This window comes from Cuculus canorus, chromosome 5 (genome assembly GCF_017976375.1).
Source record: "Cuculus canorus isolate bCucCan1 chromosome 5, bCucCan1.pri, whole genome shotgun sequence".
NCBI classification, from domain to species: Eukaryota; Metazoa; Chordata; class Aves; order Cuculiformes; family Cuculidae; genus Cuculus; species Cuculus canorus.
The window spans coordinates 12,571,204-12,595,598 of NC_071405.1; the positions used below are offsets into that span (position 1 = coordinate 12,571,204).

General features: G+C 36.6%; 1 protein-coding gene across 1 annotated transcript in view; it reads right to left on the bottom strand.

The window, feature by feature from the left end:
- Positions 1 to 19,137: 19,137 nt before the first annotated feature.
- SLC17A6 (solute carrier family 17 member 6) overlaps positions 19,138 to 24,395 on the bottom strand; it is a 33,158-nt gene continuing 27,900 nt past the window's right edge. Inside the window, exons 9-12 of the mRNA XM_009564185.2 lie at positions 22,870 to 23,002; positions 22,055 to 22,165; positions 20,509 to 20,636; positions 19,138 to 20,161 (exon numbers count right to left, since the gene is read on the bottom strand). Coding sequence (XP_009562480.1) covers positions 19,829 to 20,161; positions 20,509 to 20,636; positions 22,055 to 22,165; positions 22,870 to 23,002 — 705 coding nt within the window. The 3' untranslated portion in view covers positions 19,138 to 19,828. The remainder of the gene's footprint in view (positions 20,162 to 20,508; positions 20,637 to 22,054; positions 22,166 to 22,869; positions 23,003 to 24,395) is intronic.

Below are 24,395 nucleotides of genomic sequence, written 5' to 3' on the forward strand. Positions count from 1 at the left end.
CGGTAGTGGAAAAATAATTTTAGCTTTTTTTGTATTTAATTATTTCTATATGACTGGTAAGTGAGAAGAGGCCAGGCTTTTGTACCAAGCCCATCTTTCTACACTTTATTGCATGTCTAGCCCAATGTGCAGAAAGACTCTGTGAAAAATCACTGTTGCAGGTTGTAATTGAAGTGAAACAGAAAAAGAAGAAGCTCTGTTTGCTTCTATTGTGCAGAGAACAGCAACAAGGCTGCCTAATGGGCTTCATACACGTTGCAAGCCACATAAAAACTCAGTAGTTGCATTAGTGAGACGGGAAAAGTGATGAGATAGATGCATTACCTCCTCCATCTCCTCTCCTTGTTACCCCCACGTATGTAAGCAAACATCTTTTAATGAAGTGCTTTTGTATTTTGTCCATCCTTTCATGTCCTTTCCCAGTCACACACCGGGCAGTGCTTTACAGATTGCTTCACAGACACAGAGAAGCTGGTTCAAAAGCAAATAGAGCTCTGTTCTCAGATGTAGAAGCTGTAAGGCAAGGACATATTCCTAAGCTTGAAATGCTTTTTTCTCTTCGAGCAAGTGGGATATTTTCTTCAGGCATTGATGTTTAGGTTGTGACCAAAGACTAAAACACAAGCTTAACTAATGGAAGTTGTTACTTCCATGATTGGAAAACATCCAGAGTTTCAAAATCTGATTCATTCTGCTGTTTCTCTGTGACTGCATGAGTTTAATTTAATCCATATAGATGTCTTCTTGGCATATCTGTCAAGTGCTTTCAGGACTGTTTTGCAAAGGAAACAATCAATTGGTTTTGTTATGATTATTTACAAAGTATATACAGTACTGTTTGTACTGTGCAAGAAAGTAATGCAACTTCTAATCTAATCAAACCTTTGTGTCCACTGAGCTAGATACGAGCAAATGTTTCCACTGTTACAGTTGCCTAGCTTGGGAAGCCTTCACATGATCTTTGCTGTGCTAGTGTTTTCACACTTGATCTAATTTAAGATGTACCAAACAAGAAAGTTTATCTAATATTTATTATCAATTATCTATCTGCATTTATGCGTGTTTCTTTAGGAAGATGCTCTATTATCTCTGCCACTGCTTATGGTTATCATGTGATGCAGGAATTGCCATGGTAACTACCTATATGCATTTTTTACGGAACAGCACAATGAGAAGGTAAGAAAAGCTGTGTAAGTTGTTGGCAACATGAGTTACAACTGCCCTTGGTTTGTGTAGCTCACTCACTCGGTGTGATAAAAATATTGTTATTGTCATAGGATAGAACAGTGGTATTCTAGACATTAAATCCAAAGGAGGCATATTTTACTGGAAAATTGATTGGACTTCTTGTGTATTTGTAATTTATGGCAAAGAGGAATGCGCTTGCTTACGCTTAGGAATGAGAAAGTAAAGATCTCTTTTGCTCATTTATCTCAATGACGAACTATTAGGCATTCTGTATTCTTATGTAACATCTGTGCAGAAATGAACATATTTCTCAAGGAAAAGAATTCACAGACTGTTATTCCTTGAGGAGAATATATAAGCAGTGTTTATAGCTTTTTCAGAAATAAGAATGCAGAAAATTCCATAAAATTTCATTTCCTCGCACAGGACTACTCTGCTTTCTCACACTTTTTTATTTGAAATGCTACATTTTGAGAGGTAGAACCTGAAATGTAGATGTTGGTCTTTAGGAGATAATAATTGTATTTAGAAATGTATATGCCCCTAGTAATCTAATTCTAATATCTTTCTCTAGAGTTCCCATGTGTGAGTGCTGCCAAGACAGAGAGCAGCAGGATGTGCCATGTAATCTCCTTCACTGGCAATTGCTTTGATCCTTCAAGGAACATTTATTACTCATTCCTTGCATGTCTGCAAAACCAAGAAGCTCCAAGTGGTTTATTGAAGTGCCCAGTAAAATTTTCTTTCTTGCAATTCACTGCTTAATGGAGAACAATAGAAACTTTATAAGTGGAAAAATGAGTCTGTGTCCTTGAAGGGAGCCTCCGAAAGGAGAAAAATACTTTCCCCCACCTAATTATTTTGGCTTAGTTTTAAATCCTTTGAGTTACTGACTGTCTTCAGTGCCCACAGCCTGATGTTACAGAAGTCCCATTTAAAGAAATGAGAGTAAAGGGTTGTTAAATGTCATTCCCAGAAGTTCAGCCACAATTTCCAGACTCTGATGATTCAGTAGTCTTTTGCAATCAAATTTGAGTCCAATCCAATTAATTCAAATATTTCTGTATGTGTCTATTTTTTTCTTCTTCACCGAAAAAAAAGTAGCATAGTTCAGTAGTATATTAGAGCTGGAAAATGGGTTCTGTCCTAATGCTGCCAATAGCCTACTGGGTAAACATGTCGTGGTCCTTTCAGTTTGCTTTATTTGGATTTTCCTACCTGTAACAGAGCATAATATTTTCTTTCTCTGTGAAATTCTCTTTGAGATCACTTGGGTAACATACAAGCAATCAGTAGCTTTGTTGTCACCATCATGAAACAAAATATTAGACAAGTTGTACATCTCTCTTCTTTGCTACCTACTCTTCCTCCTTCCTTCATGGACCCAAACAAGTGAAGCAACCATTCTGCATGATCATTAGGTGAGATCACTGGAGCAGTACCTTTGCTGGTCTCTCAGCCCAGCACATTTCACGTCGTATCTCCAAAACCTGTGCCAAGTGACCAACTATTTCATAGAAAAGAGCAACTTGCATAATTGAAAAGAACCACAAGGAATATTTTCCAAAAGCAGCATAAAGAAATTCAAACTACTTATATTTTTCTTGAGTATTCTTTTAAGGAAAAAACATTATTATAAATGCTGTCTTCACAGTGATTTGTGCTTGTATTAGGATTATCACAATTTCATATTTGCAACTTGAAAGAAATAATAATTAAATTTAAATTGCCCAGGTTCCAGAGCTGTCGCATCTGAGCCCAGAACAATTGCCTTCATGTAAATTCCAAAGTGGCAAAGGGCAAACAAAAGGAAAAAGAAAATATTAGATTTCTCCCAACTTTAAACAGAGAATTCTGACTTTAAAAGCAAAATATCTCTTGCTTCTAGTCTTTCTCCTTGTCAACATCGCAGTCTGCCAGCTGCCAGATTTAAAAGCCCCACAAGGCTGCATTATTTTCCAGTACTGAGACATGAACTGACGTCACTCCTTATATAAGACCACAATTAACTGAGTTTTCTCTTGAGTTAGTTCCAGTGATTAAATTACTTACATTGACAGTGCCTGCTGTACACTGTAACTGGCTCTACTCATGTCTCTAATACTTACCAACATATATTTCTTTCCCAAACTTGCACTGAATTTTGTTTGGAGAAAAAGACACTACTATTAATCTACTGTTTATATTTTCCTACCACTGAAGTAGCCTTTCATATAGTTTTTGAAAGTCACCAGATATGACACCAAATCATCAGGGGCCACGGCATTATTCGAAGTTTTTGAGCATGAAGTTACATGTGCTACATGCTAATGCTTTAAGGAGAAAAAGGAAGTTGGATGTGTCTGATGTTTTCTATGGTATTGATCATTCTCTGAGTCCTGCAGGGACCTCTTGACAGGTTCAGAGTGGTAAAAGAATGTGTCTCTGGATATAAAACTTCTTACTGAATATCAGCAAAACACACTGCCAAAAATTACACTAAGATGTATTTTTAAAAATGCAAATGTTAGTACTTCAAATACTTAAAAAGCAACATTTAAAATTGCTTTAGAGCTCTTAGCAACAGTGCCCTTGTGTACATTGTGTGTGAGCAATGAGAGCAAAATGTGTCAAATGATCCCTGAAGTGTTATTGCACATGTACAGAAAGGTACACAAATTGACATTTCAGAAGCATCTGTAACTCATATATTTCCCATGTGTAAAATGCTTAATTAAAATATTTTTTTAAGAATAATTTTGTATATAATTTTTTGATATCGGGTATCTTTAAAAGGTAAAATAAAGGCAAATTATATTGTGTGAGATTTTAGCAGATCTCTCCTTGTACAGTGTCAATGGTGTGGAAATCCTTAGACAGTATATAACTGCCTCCAAAAATTATATGGTAACAGATACTGCATATTGTCATCCTAAAAGAGGCTCAGCCTGAACAAAGAGATGCTCAGCTTTCTTTTTCTGTTAGTAAAGGAACTGTGTTCTGCTAGGCTAAGTAAGAAAAGGTCTGCTTTGCATACGTGCTACATCACACTATGAAAAAGTGGAAACATTTCTTCATGATCATGTTTCCCAGTCTTGATAGCTCCTTCCAGCAGTTTCCACAAGTTCTCTGAACAATATCAGCAGCAGTGTGTATCTATTCCTAGGCTGTCCATGTCATAAAATTAGTTGGTTAATTAACACTGGTAGTTGTCAGTACTTGTTCCTGAATAGCAAACACTACAGCATAAAAATGAAGATTTGGGAACACTGTATGCTTTGGGTAAACATGCAATGAAATTTATGAAACAAAGAAAAAAAACTGATCTAAAGATTTTCCTCTTCATAGAATTAATGCACTACTTAATTATAATACATAATATTCAGAAAGTTTCCTTTACATTTATGATTCATAATCTTTTCTAAAGACTGGTAAATGCTATTTCAAGTATACCATGTGTATAATGACTATGTAACGTGTATTTTCTTATATATACTCTATTTTAAAGAGCATCAACTGAAAGTTAAAATAAGATGTAAATATAACAGCATAGCTATGTGGTGAAGAACTGTAAAGATACATTTTGGAGACACATGTCTCAAGCTGATAACCTTTCACCTCTCCCTATTTCATCTGCACTTTGGCCCCTAATCTGTCTCCACCGGGACTAGCATTCTTATTCCAAACCACGGAGCAGCTTTCAGAGAGGTCCCATTATTATCATTTTATTTCTAAAAAGGCAACTTGCCATAAAACATGTCAAGTATTTTTGAATTCTCACGTGAAGGGAGTGATGAGTAGCAGACACGCGGTTTGAAGGCATTTCTTTTCTGAGGAATCCTTAGTCCTCCCTTGCTGCTCCAGTGACTAATTCCAAATGCTGGATGTGTCAGGAAAGCATGTGACCAGGGGGAGGAGGCCACACATGCACTCTTATTTTTGGTGGTGCAGATCAAAAATTAGGTTGCTATGGATTTGCAAGCTCTTTTCATGCCAAATTCCTGAGAGTAAGATTTTGAAACAGAGAAAAAGTACAAAGATTTGGTTTAATAAGCTTTTAGGATGCAGGAGGAATGTGTGCTTGTTGGACAATACAAGTGAAACTCAACACATTTGCAATATTTGATGTTGAGTTGTGTTTAAAAACTTAGATCAGGTGATTATTTCTCTTCATGCCAATGTAGTCTATCTGAAAATCTTGGAAGGAATTCAGCTTGCTGAAAGGAAAGTCATAATTGTTGTCATGTCAAGCTCCTGTCCTTACTGTACATGGCTTTATACCTAATCAACTTGACATAGGGTGGGTTCACTGACATTTTCCAGGAATCAGAAATAAGGGATGTGAGACACATGTCAGTACTATGCAAAAGTAGGAGTAGCTAGAAGTAAGCTACTACACTTTGAGACTTTGACCTTTGGCACATCATGTGTCAGCTCTTCTCTGCTGTTAAGACATACTGCTGGTTTTTGTATACTGAAAAAATGTAGCTAATGACATTTTTTTCTAGTTAGAAATAGCTTTTTGGAGAAACAGATTTGCTAACTAAAAGATGGGGATAGAACTCAGAAATACCAGAGACAGAGAGATGATATAATTCATGCCTCTAGCATTTCATTCTTTATGTAAATAAAGGACAACATCTTCAAATGATATAACTCACCACTAGATTGGCAGCTTTGAGATAGAAAAATGTCTTCATATTGTCAGTTACTCTTTATTCCATATTCAGTATTTTTCTCAGTATTTGGACTCCAAAACATTCTTTGTCAGCTGTATAGTATGTACAATTTTCCCCCTTTTCTTAGAACTAGTCATAATTCATTGTCTGGATTTGACTAACTATATTTCTCATGAATTTACAAATAAGTGAAATTTCTTATACTCTAGTGGCTCCTTGTGGAGTTGCCTTTTTTAGACTGAATTCCTGCACAGCATTCACTGTTTGTTCAAGGATTTTCTTCTACATTTGCTTTAATGTGTATACAGGTTTTGATTCTTAAGTAAATAGCTAGGAAAAATAACACAGCTATTTGAAGACAGAAGTCCTTTATAAAGTCGTTCAGCAGTTTCATTTTATTCACTTTCAAACTGATTTTCTTCTTGGAATTTTGCCTGACTTTTTTTCAATGTGTGTTAACTCATATAAAATGCACGTAATGAAGTCTTCCAGAATCTAAATGGGAGATGTATGAGAGATGTTCTTACTCATATTGAACTGGCCTGAATCATCTGAAGACAGTAGAGCTACCCTACAAGAGTTGAAAGACTGTCTCTTTGCAACCCTGTTGCTAATAATGACATATCCCTTCCACCTCTGTCCAATTCTGGAATGTACATGTCAAAATGAAAACATTCTTTCACAAAGGAAGAAGCAAACCTTCCAGAAAGTGATAATTATTTACTTAGACAATTAAATCAGCTTGCAGGACTTTAAACACTGTGGGTTTTTTTGAAAGCATTCTGTTAAATATTTGAGCGCCAGAGTAGTGCATACAATCATTGTATTTGTCCACAGCAATTTAGCAAAAGATGCACCACTTCATTGTATTAAAATGCACAAATATTTCTCTACCTGCACTGAAATAAATTCCACATGAGGTCTCAGCTCATGGAGGACTCCTGTGAAAATGATTCCATGGGTGATGTAGAATATTATGGCTCCTCTTGTGAACTACTTAAAAGAGTTGGCATATGGGTAGATTAGGTACAATAATTTTTACTATCCAAATTGTCCTCTGGACTAAGGAATCAAATTAAATTGAGATTACGGATTAGGACTGGAAATCACAACTTGTAGATTCGCGTTGGTGGAGAGTGAGGCAGGGGATTGGGCACTACTGTTCTCATAAATCATTGGCTAATTCACTACATAGAAAATAGTATAGATTAATAAAAGTAACTCATTGCATTATTTGAAAATTATGTTGTAACTGAGGCAAAGGACTCCTAGCGCATTCCTAGCAAAGGGAGATAATGTTTTATTTGAGACTGTTGAGTGGTCTCCCAATGATCCAATTTCCTTTTTTCTTACTCCAAAACTTTTAGACGGAAACTAAACAAGTTATTAAACAAAACAGACAAAACTTCTTGTAGATATTAAATAACTATAGATCTTATTTCTTGATAGTGCGAGACACTACAGTCTGATTATGGTCAGATGATACATCTGATTGACAGCATTAGAACATTTATAATTGCAGCCAATATAGGAAGCTTTATTATAAACTTAGGTTTAAATTTATGAGAAATTGTTCTGAAACATCAGGATTAAAACCACTCAAATTAGTGACCTATGAATTAGTTATTATTTCCCTTTTTTTTATTTAATTCTCTAGCTAAGCGTGCAATCAAGGCCCTCTTAGATTACATAGGTGCTGAGGAAATGTGGATCAATATCTGAAGCACTAGGACACTGTAGTGATGACTATTACTGAAGAGTAAACAAGCAGATTAATCATCCTGCCTTCCAATTAGGATTTAAATGGGGTGATAACATCGAACAAGGAGGAGAAAACAGCATATTCAATAGCTGCTCATTAGTTTGTTTTTAATTTGTGTACTGAATGACACAGAGGTTTTGTGGAAAAATACATTAGTTCATTGTGCTTTGTTTCAAAATACATGTGGAAAAAGAGACGACTAGGGCTGTACATGCAAATTCTCATTCTCATGTCTCCTGTTAATACCTATCTTAGCAATCTTTAGTCTTTATAGGCACACACATATGAATATACATATTAAAATACAGTGTGGCAACCATCATTTTTAGCAAGTGTATGTTGCACATGCTCAGTTTGATGTCTGAGCATCATCTGGAGGTGATAAAAGGCGAGAGGAATTACAAGGAGGATTTATTCTTCTGTTTGTGGATTTAAACCTGCTATTTAGCCTCAAGAGAAAGGAGACATAATTTTCTGTTCTTTGAGATAAAATAAATCTAATAACACTGAGTAATGAGGTAATTGTGAATGTTATTGCAAAAAAAAATAATGTGAATTTAACTAAAATTAATAAAGTTTTAAAAGTAACAAAGTTAAACAAATTAAAACTGTTATTTCATCTAGACCTCTTCATTTCTTCCATTTAAGATACAGATTAATTCACATTTTTTTGTCATAACACAGTGGAGGATCATCTAAAACATGTCACCTTTAAAAGCAATATAAAAATGAATTAGTAAAAGAGGATTCTGCTGAGAGATAACACTTTGTAAAGTGTGAATTTGCTTACCTGGATGTATGGCACCATTACAGGTTGCTCAAAACCTGAGATCAAACCTTAATATTAAATTAATTTGTGCTGGCAGCACAGGCAATCAGATTCCTTGTTTTAAACTCTGTGTAGACGAAGCTGTTCTTTGGGACTGTTGTTTCTCACGCAGAAGGGAGGGAAGGAGCACTACTGCGGCAGCACTGCCCACACAGCTAACAACAGCATGGTCTCAGAGGAAGACTTCAATGGAGCTTTGTTGCCATATGATAGTAAATGTCATATTCCAGGCTCAGAGAGGTAAGGGAGGAAAATGAAAAAGACATTGTCAGTGTATAATCATATGCTACTACTATAAAATACAGGGGGTTTTTTGTTTTTACTATATTTTCTTAGTAAAGCATTTTATCCACTGCAAATCAAATACTAGCATATAGCTAAATTTACCCCACCCCCTGCCTTTTGTCAAAGTTGTTACTGACAATCTCTGTTCTTTTTTCCAAATAGAATAAGGAGAATGATGTCTGCAAACCAAAATGTTCATTTGCAAATGCCTTATTAGTAATGTAATGTTGATTTGTTCTCATACATTCAATTAATCATGAGAATGACAGACGACAAATTAAATTTGTCTTTCCTTTTATTGCATAAGAAACAAAGAGTGCTTTAGAGATTAACTGCAAACCTGTTCTAATTAGTGCCCAAAACCAGATCAATAATTCATCTGTATATAGCTTCCTGTACTTAGCAAGTAATCACAAATTAAATAAATGGCCACCCACAACCAATGAAATGATGAACTCCAGAATTTTTCTCAGAGAGATCAACACCATTTCACTATAGATGACACAGAGTCTCACTGGATACTGCACTATTTATTCATGCAATAGAAGCAAAGTCACAATGGGATGTCAGGCTTCAAGCTACTCTATAAACACATTTTGTCCATACAAACTCTAACATATGCACATCAAAAATATTTTTAAACAAAATTTAGTTCCTAATAAAAATTACGTAGGCCTTTTAATTTGGAAGTGGTTGAGGTTTCCCAAAAGCGAATACATAGCATGTCTATACTCTGTTAGTAAGACAGCTAACTTTCAGGCATCAATCATACAATTTTGCTAGTAGATTTTATTGTCTTTTCTGATATTTGGTTTTGCAGTCTGTTTTAATGGTGACCTTTAAATCTCTCTCCTTAGTCAGCTGTAGGATTCTTCTCTGTCTCATTCTTTCTCACTTTCCTCTTTCTGTAAGCCTTTTTGGTTATTTTCATGAGATTATTACAAGATGAATCACATTGTTTATAATTTCATTACAGAAAAAAAAAGAAAGCTTAATTTACTTGAAATGAAAGAAATAAAGAAAGAAATAGTAATCTCACAGGGAATGATTAAGTCATGCTATCAAAGTGTTGCTGTTAATCAACTTACACATGATCGACTATTTCATTTTTGTATCATATTTGGAAGTCATAAATTCCCAAGATTAAATGAATCAATAACAAAAGAGAAGATAAGCATTTCCAGGCAATGCCTCCAGATTCATTTATTAGTCAACTAGGTGGGTTTGTCTAATGACATAATGCCACTAGGTTGTTTCACTTGTTATTTTATGGAATTGTTTTTATTGTGTGACCTACCATTGTCACTGCTGACAGAAACTTAGATTAACATTAAGGTGTATTTTCTAGCTGATGCTGGAATCAGAACATCTGCAACATCCACCGTTTAGGCATCATGGCAGGTGGACACGGATACATCACTTGGTGATCAAGAACTGTACCTTCCCAAGGTCTACTCTGTGTCACAAAGACACCTTTTCTCTTTGCTTCAAATGCTCTTAACAACTCAGGCTGAGTAAACAGAAGAGGCCAGGCAATTATGGAAGATCAGTTCAGTGACAGAAGGATTTGAACATTTGCCAGGAATATGAGAAGCTTACATTTGAGGCTGATTCACTGCTGCAGCAGTCATAGCCCAGGACCACTCAGGAGCTGATCCACTTTCATTGAAAAGTCCTGTGAAGATAAAGTTTTCTTTGTGACAGAGATCTAACAAATGCCAGGAGCTCCGAATCTGAAGAAAACAGGACTTTCTCTCTATTCAGTTCTTCCATTCTGTTAATTTGGAACATAGACGGAAATCTAGTGAGAAGCAGCACTGCAGATAATCTCCTGCTTTGTGGTGGGTATTCCAGAACAGAACTTAGTGCTTGCAGTGTGGCTCCAACATAGTACAGTGTTCAGTCAGGGGCATGACAGTGGCAATTTTCATAGAACCACAGAATCACTTGGTTGGGAAAGACCTTTGAGATCATTGAGTCCAACCGTACCTGTCCGCTATTCAACCTTATCCTTCAGCACTTCATCTACCCATCTTTCAAACACCTCCAGGGATGGTGACTTAACCACCTCCCTTGGCAGCCTCTTACAGTGCCTGATAAGTGTTTTGGTGAAGAAATTTTTCCTGATGTCGAATCTGAACATCCCCCGGTGCACCTAGAGACCATTTCCTCTCGCCCTATAGCCTGTTACTTGGGAGAAGAGACCAACACCCACCTCACTACAACTTCCTTTCAGGTATTTGTAGGGGGTGACAAGGTCTCCCCTCATCCTCCTTTTCTCCAGGCTAAACAATCCCAGTTCATTCAGTCACCTCTCATAAGACTTGTCCTCCAGCCCCTTTGACAGCTTTGTTGCCATTCTCTGGACACGTTCCATCACCTCATTATCTTTCTTGTAGTGAGAGGCCTGTACCTCAAATACTGAACATAGTATTTGAGGTGCAGCCTCACCAATACAATTCCCTTGTCCTCCTGGCCATGCTGCTTCTGAGACAGGCCAAGATGCTACTGTCCTTCTTGGCCAGTTGGGCTGCTGCCAACTCATATTTAGCTGGCTGTCAACCAAGATCCCCAGGTCCTTCTCTGCCAGGCAGCTTTCTAGCCACACTTCCCCAGGCCTGTAGCACTGCATGGGGTTGTTTTGTCCCAAGTGCAGACTCTGCACTTGGCCTTGTTGAACTTCATACCATTGGTCTCAGCCCATAAATCCAGCCTGATCAGATCCCTCTGCAAAGCCTCCTTACCCTCAAGCAGATCGACACTTCCGCCTAGCTTAGCGTCATCTGCAAACTTACTAAGGGTGCACTCAGTTCCCTCATCCAGGTCATTGGCAAAGATATTGAACAGAACTGGACCCAGCACTGAGCCCTGGGGACATCACTTGTGATTGGCCTCTAACTGGATTTGACTCCATTTGCCACCACTCCTTGGGTCTAGCCATCCAGCCAGTTTTTTACCCATTTTGAGAAACTTTGTTTATCTTCCTTGTATTGAAGGCAATGTTTTCAAAACACGTTGTGTCCATAGAGAGCAGAGCTGGGTATTTTCATAGAGGATAGGGCCAAATTCTCCGAAGTTTTATGGTCTGTACATGAAAGTATCTGTTGGGGAATAGATCTTCAGTGTATGTCAATACTTAAATGGTAAATAGTGTTGGTATTCCAATTCAGTAGTAATAATTTCAGCTTCTATGTTTTCTGCTATGTAGTTTTTGTACCTTCTCACATCAAATTAATACACAAGTACAAATAAACCACTCATGGCCCAAAGGAATTTATTCTAAATAAAACATGGAGTAATTACATTTTATAATACAAACAGTAAATGACGGTTGGAATAAGCCTGGTGTTGTGCAAACAAGTTTCTAGGCTAATAAAGATATTCTAAGACAAGAAAATAAATGAATTAGAAAATGCTTTTTAAACATATACACTTTCTTTTAACTAGCATGAAATGTAGGCACATACACACAAAGGCTCTTCTTCTAGACTTTAGGCTGAGATTATTCTCACATTTTTATTATTAGAGAACATATGTCAACAGTAATTGCGATCCTCATGTTCATGCAATGGAGAACACTAATTAACAAAGCACAGCCAGCCCCCTTCTTCATAGTCCCATCCTCTTATATACCATCACACTGCCAGTCAAAAAATAACCATGGATCATTGTCTTCAGGATTCCTAAAGCAGAGCTAGATGGTCAGTCTTCACCTTACAGTGCTGCCTTGTGATTTTCTGTGTAAGATTTGTACACGCTGACAAATATCTTTCCATACATCATATTTCATTTGGTGCTTTGTCTTTATGAGGTAAGCAGTTTGTGCTTTATTGGTCAGGCATAACTGCACAGAAAAACACAGCCGAGGAAAAAGTTGAGATTATTGACCTTGTCTTTATGTGATTCAATTTTAATTCCATAAAACCACACTTACAAAAAAGAAAAGAACATTGACACTTTCCAGGTTAGGAAAGTGTGCTGTTAATTAGTTCTGTTAATTGTTCTGACGTTTACCTTGAAGAATATTATCCTAGCCTCCTCACAAACTTGTTTAGTTCATGGCCATCTATGGCGACTATTCAGTGCTGACACATCTAATTGATTATACAAGACAAAGTCTAATTAAATGGAAACCTTCCAATTTTAACACTGCTATCCTTTATTTTTTAAATGCTTTCTTATCTAGTTCAGTTCTGCTTCCAAGTGCCATTTCTGCTTTTCTCGTATGTCTGTTTCTGGTATCATAGTGGCCTTTCTCTTCGATTTGTTGATCTTCCCAGGTGCCACAGGAAGGTGGAAAGGTAAATAAGTGAGTAGGACTATCACACATGTATCTGGATTCAAATGAAAATAATAAGTCCAACATTTCCTGGTATCATTTTTACTGTTCATGTCCTACTTAATCAGTTCAGATTTTTCAGTAAGTGTGATGTACAGGAAGCTTGAAAACCCTGGCAGGAGGAATGTAACTGTCTGAATAAGTGAAGGAAATTCCATTCTTCAAGGAAAGCTCTTTTTCATACTCTGAAAAAGTACATTCTTAATTCAAGGAGATTGCTTAAACCGGGGAATATTATTAGGCTATTCATACCTCTCGAACTGTTATAAACCTTAATTATATCAACTTAAGTAAGTACAAAATACTAAGTTCCTGCCATGGGGAAACTCAAGAATATATTATTCTACACTTGTTCCCTAGAAAGTGTAATCATGAAAATGTTGAGATAAGTAACACACCACAAAGTGTTCCTTGCCAATATTCCCATTCAGTTTTACAGACCTTGTTCAGATTACTGCTCTGAAGTTCCCTTAAGCTATCAGACTTAAAGACTTCTCAGAGAGAAGTAAAGCAACCAGACTTCTTAAGTATGATTTAAATTTTTAGTTAATTTTTGCAGATGTCCATGTTCATTGTAGGTTGTAATGATTTTGGGAGGAGACTTACGTAAGTGCTATTTGAACTTACTGTGGATGCGTTAGCATTTTGATCAAGTCAGAAGAGGATTAAAATCTTTCTGTGTACACTAATATTTATTTCCTATTACTCCTCCAAATACCTGTATATTATGTACATATATACATGCATATTGCATGTACATGTATTGCATGTATATACAGACCTAGAAGAATACTCTAGCATGGCTCATGTTAAATTTTAAGTGAAGTTTTACGGTTGGATTACTTTTAGTAAACATCTTTTTGTGTGGCAGGCTGTTATCTTTCTCACCTTAGATATGTATATAATTTGAAAGAAAATTCTTCCTACTGCAGATTAAGTTAACCAGTTTATTTTGTAAGGTTGCTAATATCATGTATAATCTCTGTTTTGTCAAAGCAGTAGAGGAAGTGAATTTGCACATGTGTAAATTATATATTGAATGTTCAAGGTGGCACAGTCAGAGTAGCTGTGGATGAATTCACACTACTTAGTACAAATGAAGATCTTGTTAAACCAGATATAGCTGTATTGTTTGTCCATGTCAAAGGTCTATCTCATTCACTAGTCTTAGTGGACAGAACCTACCTTTTGATCCTCAGGGTACAGCAACACTTTGTCATTAACTCCTTGTCAGTTGTACAAGGTTGTGTCACTCTTTACGATAGCTTGATTGTCAATTTTGCAGACCATCAGTTTTAGCTTCTGAGCTTGTTAAGGTGAAGATTAAGAACACCATTTGCTTACACACTTCTGTGAGCAGACAGTATGCCATCATGCAACAGTGGTCAGCCAGAACTAGTGTAAAGAGAGGTCATTTTTGGAAAGCTAGTTAAAGTGCAAGAGAAATCTGGTCATCTCCAGCAGTAATAGCAACTTCCTGTACTCAGTCAAGAAAGCTTTTAGCGGGTGCAAGGATGAAAACGTGATTCAGTTCCATCAAGATGCACTGATGAATGAAACAAAGCTCCTCCTGGAAAAGGAAATTGGCATCATGACTGTATCCACAATGGCAGTATATGTCTGTGAGAGGGACAGACTTGAAGTAGGAATCCAAAACCTGCGACTAATGAAGCACTATGCTCTGGTATATAACAAGTTAAATCTCCTGTATGGCATGTCAATATGTTTCAATGTATTTTAAGAAAAGCGTGATGGGATCATTATACACAGCTCTGCTCCTTCAGGGACTGACAAAGGTGCTTAATTTCAGGATTGTGCAATGACCATGTGTGAAGTCCAGCAAGTCTGTTTGAACTGTCACCAGTGCTACACAGAAAGTGTCCAACTGGGAGCAGGAAAGGCAGCTCACCAGGAAAACGAGTCAACAACCAAGGATGACCCACTTGCTGGCTGTGCCTTTATTGACCAGGGTGCAGGCCCTACTAGCTTGACTGACGGTCGCAGAGAAAGCAAGGAATGAATCAGGTCCAGGGTCCATCCGGAGAGCCCTCTCAGTAGCAAGAGAATGTGACCCAGAGGCAGGACTGGAGACAAGGACAAAACATAGATTCAATTTCTATTTAGGAGACAGACCAGAGACACTGAAGCCCAGGCCTGAGATGAAATGAGGCTCCTGGGTCATGGATGGGGGTACAAGTGGAGGACCCAGGGCAGGATGCTCAGGGCAATTAAGGCCTATAAGTGCCCTCTTGGCCCTGACAGAGAAATGTGTTAGAAACTAGATCAGGGCAAGGCAGGGTGCAGCCAGAATACAGTAATTAGCTTCCAAGCCAACCTTTGATAATACCTCAGATTCAGGATAGGGTGCACCACATATTTAGCTCTTCATGTTCAGGTTTTTTCCTTCTCATTACTGCCACAAGTAGTGCACAGGCATCAGTAGTTGAACAAATGTAGGTATATAGTTCTCGTTCTTTACTGTGCTTTGGTTTACAAAAGAGTGAAAAAGTCTTATGCAAAGTTAGAATAGTGACATCAGAAATATTAGCTGCATCGGAAAGAGCATACATAAATACCTTAATAAAATATCTGACTGTAACACTAGATTCTTCATTTATTTACCAGTAAATCACCCAGTGCTATGAAAATCATTCAAGCTAAAAACACAGGCAAGTTCAAAATAAGTACAAAACCAGCTGCTGTTAAGTAGTTAATCCAGACTTAGACTAGCCTTCAAACTCCTTCACAGCTTATCCTGAAAGGAATAAAACATTCCATCTTTCAGAGGCAGCAACTAAGGCTGTGATGTTATCTTTCTAACCGTATGGCTTTGAACTGTGACATTTATTCTGACTTCCACATTCATTCTTATTCCTTGCTTCTTGCTGAAATAGGGCTTCATTCATATTTGCAGATATTCTTTTGTCACTGTTATCCAACCTTTAACTTGAGGCTTTCTTCTCCTCCATATAAAAGTGTTTTTATGAAATTTCATCCATTGAATTTCATGATAGCATCTGAAAGCAAAGAGCACTTTATGATAGCTTTATCTCTCCAACACTGTGTGTGTTAACAGAAGGGATCTGACCCATGTAGATTCAAATATTTAAAAAATGGTCACTGGTTGAGTGATATTATCTATATAAAATCATTTGAGGACATCAACATGAAAATTTGAGGCAATATTCTAGCCCATCTGAACTCAAAACTTTTCTTTTGATTTTAATGGAGCCTGGATTCCATTGCTTCCTTTTACTTATTGTTCTTCACTGAAAAGATAAGTAACTGATAAATAAAAATGTGAATAACAATTCCTTTCCTTTTTTTTCAACACAGTACGTGAGCAGGGAGTACCAGATGGGTAATAGAACAGTCTGGTTATTAAACAGGGATGATTTGAGCTGCTGAGAGTTCCAAAAGAGGAACACTACAATGTACAAATGCAACACATCTGCAGAGCATGTCTTTGAATCTCAGTGCAGAAGAGAAATCTCTTGGCAAAAAAGGGCACAGTTCAGAAGGGGCTGAAGAGCAACACTATGAAGTAGCACAGAAGAAATCTAGATGTATGTATTGAGAAAAAATATAGGCATTTAGATGAAGGGTCATGATCCCCCAACTCTCCTTTTCCTTAAAACAGATGCAACTGTTGCCACTTATCTTCCCTTAATTGTTTTTTGCAAGAACCCAATAATTTTTTCCCTTTCCCCTTCTTTCTCTGTCATGTTGCTGATAATTGGTTCCTGTGTTTTTCTGTGAACAGGAGTCTGTGAAGAAGTAAAAATCTTAAAAACCCTCAAGTTCCCCTTCCTTCCTGATAGTATGAATTCCTCTGCAATGCCATTTAATGAGGAAGTAAAAGAGTCAAAGCAGAAACAGAGAGCTAGAAAGAGAATGCAGGATTTTAGAGCTGTGTAACAGTTAAATGCAGTTGTTGAGTTCTCACTGAGTTGCGCACAACTGAATAGCACACGTCTAATGCCTGGGTTAAAGTCTCTCCTTTGTTCCAAATAATTAAAAGGTGTTAGACTAATAAGAAAAAGAATTACCTATACTCAATGAAAGGTATTTATTGAAACAATTCCAAAAGATAGAGAACCTGTACGATTAGACTGAAAACTAAGAATTTATTTTAATTTTGTTAATTAGCTTCATTTTCTGAGCTGTCCACTTACCACGATAAATACAACAGTACTTTTATAGCCCCTATTTATCCCACTTTTGAACCTTTCAGGATGTTTCCACAGCAACACCACAACAGTCCATCAAAACAATTAGCAGTAGCTTTGTGTGTTACCTGACTCAGCATCTCATGAGAGCTAGCCTGTTGGTGAGAAACACTGGCCCCTTTACTGGTCTGCCTAATGTTTTGCAGCCTTTTGTTCAGTTCACTGTTTCTACTTTCTTTTATTTGGTGCAAGAAAACTATAGAAGAGTAAAAATTTTGTTAAAAAACAAAATTACTTTTAATATAGGATTTCTTGAATCTACTGATTCCTATAGGCTCTATCCAAAGGTGAATGGAAAGTAATATTATGATTCAGTTAAGGAGTTGTGTTGCAGGATCAAGAAAGGAAATCAACTCCAAAACAGTAGTCTGTGATGTTTTTCATTTGCTTTAGAGAACGCTCATCTACACCAGCTCTTAAGCTACCACAGATTAGTTTGTCTTTCCAAGTTTTGCTGCATTGGCTGCCTCCTACTCCTACTCCTTTCTCTTCCATGCCTATTCCAGACATCCTTATGAGAGGAGGAACAGCAATATAGATCGAGGTGCTCCTCCCACCGCACATTTGTGCGTGGCAAGAGGAGAGAGTAGACAATGCATGATGCTGGGTTCTCAGCATACCTCCAGGATGGGACATAAATTTATTAACTCCATGTCAATAGCACAATCTGTTCTGGAATGCCCATAATTTTAGACATCTATATTAAAGTGCATCTACAAAAATGACAAAAAACTACAACGGTCCTTTTTTTATACAAAAGGATAAATAGAGCATTTTATTAACACTTTTTGCAGCAACAAAAGTGACACAGTCCACATCTTTTTCATTAAACACAGCAAAAGCTATGGTCACATTTTACATCACTTTGAGGCACAAAGCAAAATTTTTTTTTTTTCTTAAGGTCAAGGTATGATTTGCATTAAAAAAAAGGAGAAGAAACAATCCTCAAGTTGTATATTGCGGTAGCAGGGTTTCCAATCACTAGCACAATACAATGAACAGACCAAGAATCCAGAATGGATTATTACATACAATAATAATCATTTGATTGAATTAAGAAATGGATCGTTGTTGTCATTTTAGAGTATTAAGAAGTGGTCTGGTGTTGCTAACTTCATTTTGGTTCAGTTTGGTTTAATCCCAACAACCCCAAATATATACAACAAGCTAAATGAAGGTTAATATATAGTCTAGAAGATTATGCACTTTGTAATGCATTGCACTTATTGCTTGGTACACTAATGTTGCAGTCACTGTTGAGTTATGCTAAAAAGACAAGCATGATGCTTGTTGGCTTCATTCAACCCAACACTAGTTATTTGCCACTTTGGTTTATTGTGAGTTTATATGTTACTCATATTCAGTGTCCATTATTATTAGGCTTAATTGAAAGACAAATACATTTTTTTTTATTTCAGGGATTTCTAAAATAGCAACAATTTCTATAATTACAGTATCTTCAATAAACTTATATCTGTGTATACAACTGTGGCACGATGTGTAAAAATATGAAAGCTATTAAGGGAAGAATAAGGGTTAAATTATTCTCTGTTTCTTCTATTGGCTTCAAAATATTCTGCAAAAGAAATACATCCTTTTCACAGGGCTAGTCCTCATAGTAAATTTTTCTTTGGAATTTTGTAAAAGACTATATATTTTTCTAGATTATATTTTTTTCTCTTTCTCTAAAGACACCAGTAGAAAGTTGCACTATACTGCAAAGAAAAGAATAATAAAGCTTGTTTTTTGATAAAGGGATTTGACAATCTGCATGAAAATTCAGACTTAACATTATATATTGGTTTTATATTCCTTGATAAATGAAGGGAAGAACATAACAATGCCTATAATTACATTAGATTCTGTAAAGAATAGAAATAAGAATTTGTGCCCAAACATTCAGTATAAAACTCCTAAATAACTCCTTTATTCATCACAGATTAGCCTGCAGCATGTAATCACGATAAACATACAGTATGCCCTATTGGTTTTTTAGGCTTGATACAATTACCACTAAAGGAACTGGATCAATCCTCTGTAAATGCCTAGGACAACCTTTCTTCTTTAAGAAAGATCTTGTCTTAGACTAAACACACAATTCCTACATTGCACTGAGTAAACGTGTGTATTTAACACAATCTCTTTCAATACAGTGTAACAAATATATAAGTGCATTTTTAATGGTCAAGTAATTTTGGCTTTCTAAAAAGAGCATTAGATGTGCCAGCTCAGTTGCTTAGTTGTGCTTTGATCCTTAGTTATGAGTTTTAGCTCTTGTATACTGTAAGTATCTAATTGTCTCTATAGTTTTGACCAGTAAACCCTTAAAACTCTAATGTTTATAGAACAAATATAACCTAATGAATGTGATGACATGTCACAACTCATACAGATTGCACTTTAATGGAGCTTTTTTACAGTAAGACCTTCCTGTTTGATATGTGTTTACATGTTTATACCACATTTTATTTCTGTGTGCAAACAATCACAATGGATTTAATCACAAACACTACAAAATATACCCAATATTTAGGTTTGTTATGAATAATCTCCTTCCTTGTAGTTGTATGAGTCTTGTACTTCCTCTTGTACATATTCCTCTTTTTTCTCCCAACCACTAGGCCAGCCACCATTGACCTGGGTTGTAGCACCATAAGACTTGGTGGTACCATAATTTACATAATTCTGAGTAATGTCCCCTGTCTCTTCAGCAAGTTCATCTTCATGAATAAAGCCACATTTCTCCTCACTTGTCTGTTCAGGGTCTGCCCAGGGTTGCTTCTCTCCTGAAGCAAATATGCCATAGAAGATAACACCTCCGTAATGAACTAAAGCAGCAATGAGGAAGACGTACTGCCACTCTTCACGTGTCTGTAAAGAAGAATTTTGCTAAATCAGATGAGCCCATAGACTTACCTGGCTCTTCTGAGCTGAACGTTTTAAAGCAGGGATTGAGTCTGTGACAGTCAGCACAGCTAAAATATTTACACGTTTAGTTTCCTATTATTTATATCCATCCTCCTTTGAAAAATCACTATTCGTTAGCCTCCCAAAGCATTGACCTAGTGAGCATGCTTCAAATTTGCAAGTTCCTGAGCGCTATCCCCTAGAGGTCCCAGACTAATAGGGACATCCTGGCAAGGTGTACTGTGGAAAGGTCCTTTTCTTGAAACTAATAGTATTAAACAGGAAGATTTGAAAACTGTATCGCCATTTACCTTGTTCTTTGTCATTGCTCCGACAATTATAGGGCAAACCATTCCAGACAAGGTCCCGACTCCATTAGAAATTCCCATTAAGATGCTGGCATACCTCGGGGCAATGTCTAAATGGTTGACATTGAATCCTGCAATACAAAGGTCAGCAAGCTTTCACACCAAAAGCAGAGCATTACTTCAGTTTTGGAGAGTAATGCTATCACTTGACAATTTTGCTATGACATATTTGGGCTGTTTAATTTCATTTCTTTTTCTCTAAAAGGTTAATGATTGTTAAATACTCTTCAAAAGACTCTGGAATTTCATTTTCTTTCAAAAATATATTACAAAATGACATAGAATATATTTTCTTCACAAAATTGCTGTTTGAAAAAACCCAAAACAGTAGTGACTGAGTGGAGTAGAGAACACATGAGCTATTTAGACAGGGAGAAAGCTCATATTTTTGTGTCATTCCTGACCAATTCATGCTCTAAATAGCAAGTCATTTCTTCTTTCAGCTTGTACACCTTTTCTTCCCTATTGACCACATTTTTTTTTCATACAAAGCAGAAGAAAGGAGTTCCCTTCTTTTCTTGAGTGGTAAAGTGGAAGTAAAGCAATAGTATCCATAAATGGTTTATTAGTTATTTTTAAAATATTTGTTTGTTCTCTTGCAGTTCCAGCAACTTAATGCTTAATTCTGTTCAAATTTATGCAGTAACTATTTAAAAAATCTTAGAAAAAAACATGTGCTTTTCAAAAGTGGCAGAAAACATTGTCCCCCAAATAAGCACTTAAGTAAGTGAAACCAGAAACCAAGTTCAGACATGGAAAGATGGTAAAAGGGAAAAGGCAGGCAGTATGATATGGATTACTGTTAAAGGAACAATCCTGATGCCTTGCAAAATACACAGGATTAAGGACACATTTGATTAAGGAGAGTTTAGATGTTTGGCACACAAGAAAAGAGAGCTTGTTTTAGACATAAGGAACCAGCATGGGGGAGGATACTAGAATCACAGCAGGAAAACAAAGAAAGGCCAGGTGACTTGTGTTTGGTAAAGGCAAAGGCAAAGGGGTGATATATCAGGAGGAAAGGAGAAGTGCTGCATTTTAAATCAGAAAAAATTGCCAGTAATTAGGCTACAAAGTAATTTAAAAAATGCAATACTAACAAAACATTAGCTAATACACACTGGGGAAAAAAGTACTAAAAGGCCTGTATTTGAAGAAAGACATGTAAATGCAGGTAGCATTGTCAAATATAAGACCATTTGTGCTATATGCTTAATTTCAAGAAAAACCTGTGGTGTACAACAGCACCTCACTGAAAAGAAAGTCTAATTTACTGCAATGATATGGAAAAGATTGAAGTATTTGAACAGAAATAATCTAACATAGAAGATGCAGTACCGATTGTACTTTTCTTCGTAGTGATCATAAATAATACAATTTGAAATTCCAAGGTTTGTTTCAATTACTGTAAGTGAATAAAAAAACAAATAAGATTTTCTATCACCTCTTAAACCAAAGTAATTTACTAGGAGCGGTAGTGTAATCTTACCAGATATGGCAAATCCACTAAAGCCTACAGCAAGCACTAAGAATGAGATAGCCACTCCTTTACTGTGAGAATATCCCACCACGAGAAGAAGAGTTGCTTCCATACCAAAACCTGTGGAAATCATAAAGAAAATCCAGCATCAAATTTTGTTCCCTCTCAAATATTGCAGGTCTTGGGATGTGGTAATATTTCATAGGAAGACAGAGGCAAAATATTGCCTCCGTACGGAATGTAATCAGGTATTTCTTCCAGCCCTAAAGAACAACTGTTCTTGCTGTCTCAAATAATCCTTATTTTATACTAATTTATTATTTTCTGTCAGTTTTAAGAATAAAATAGGTACCTGAGACCTGGTTAGGCCATTCCAGCCAGCCCAACTGGGAATATATATTTGACCTGCTTTAGAATTTTGTAGCTTTTGTAAAATCCAGGATTCAGGTCACACAACTTCAGCCTCTCAGAAGTCAAATATGTAAACTCAAGCAGTTGTCCGGGCTCTCTAGTTCAGAGAGTGCTTAGATGAGGAGCTAAGGTTCAGTGAGTCGGTAGGGGTAGGCAAATTACCCTCTGAAAGCTCATCTGCTTCTTTAACAGTCTAAATGCTATTTAAAATACCAGACATCTGGAATGAAATTGGGACTAAGAGCACCTATGTTTACTTTTCCTTAGTAACCACATCTGTAATACACAAAAATACACAAAGTATTCCTTCACAAATGCATAAAACCATGCAGTCTGTTCATTTACTATATACAGCATATTATATGGTCATTTAATCTGTACAAGCAGGTTTTTAATAAAATATGAAGACTTACCTCCACAGTTCATTATCTTTCTCACAGTAGTGGTTGAAAGAATCTGCCTGCTTCTTAAAAAGTCTGCAATTTGTCCCCCAATAGGAACAATAATTGTCATCACTAAATGCGGCACAGCAGATAAGATACCCACCTAAAACAATCATTAGAAGTAGCAGAGTATAAACTGTAAGAAAATACTGATTTTTCATTTTCTGAAGCATTCAGCAGGTAATTAATGGTTTCTCTTCCATTTCAGACTATGTGCTACGACTAAAAATCTTATCTTGGGTTACTAAACAGACAAAACTCATGATCTGGAGTTGTCATTTTATTTCATGAAGGACAGACAGAGTTCTCAAGAATCTCTGATGCTGTGGCACTTTTTGTTTATAGATTGTTTTCACAGTATACATTTAAGCTAATGGCTTTTCTTCCCTGACCTACACCCCCTTTGCCCTTTATTTTTAGAAAATTTAGGACCAAATGAGTCAAACTGAATTGCTACATTTCTGTCGGTGATGTGTTTGGTGTAACGTTGCGTAACAAACCTAACCTGACTAGACAGATTCCCTGGGGATCATCTTCACATGCACAATGGCCATTTGCCTTGGATTTCTGACCATCCCTCAAGCTTCAAATTTCACGTGGGGAAAAGTTATGTCTGAGAAGCTCCATACGTATTGAAAGATAAAGCACTAAATATCCACTGAAAATATTCCAAATACTATACATAGTAACAAAATAAGGCATACTAATTTTGTAATTACTGTCCCAACATAGAACAACATATTTGAAGACCATTCATTGAAAGCAGGATAGGGTATCTATGAGTGAGGCACTGACTGTCACCTGCTAACTCCTGTCAAAATAACTGCCCTGAGGGCAGACTTTTTCAACGTGTGTGGTATTCTGTTCTAATATGGAATCCTGATTACTGTGTATATCTGAATATGTGCTTGCACTCAGGGTTTTTTGCATATTTCCTATCTGAACAGTGCACCAGTCTGGCCTCATGTCTGACTGGAGTTGCATCAGCATGCCAAGCAGACAGACTCTATGAAAACAGAAAAAAACCCCAAATTGTCTCTACTCTTCAATTAAAGTTGTGAAATCATGCGTTTCATTGAAGTTTATATATATGGCAACTATGTTGTGACTGCTAGATTTATTTCACAAAATTCTGCATTTCTTTGAATAGCTCTAAGAAAAATCTTCTAGAGCAAAATGAGCATGTCAGTTCTACAGGATGTGGCCATTCTTATTGTATGCATAACAGATAATATTTCAAGCATGGCAAAGATTCTTGATATAACTCCAGCTAAAGATGAAAGCCCAACTTTAAATGCAAGATGGTGTTGCATAAGTTTAACAATACTTCGTAACACAGCAACACTTTGGAAGTTCCCCATCTAATTGTCACACCATGATTTAGGGTGATAGTATCTCACAGAACAATGCCAAAAGAATACAGGTCTCTCAAAAGCACCAGCCCCCATCACTCTCACAAGAAGGAAATCTGTATTAGTAGAAAGCTCAGTAAACAC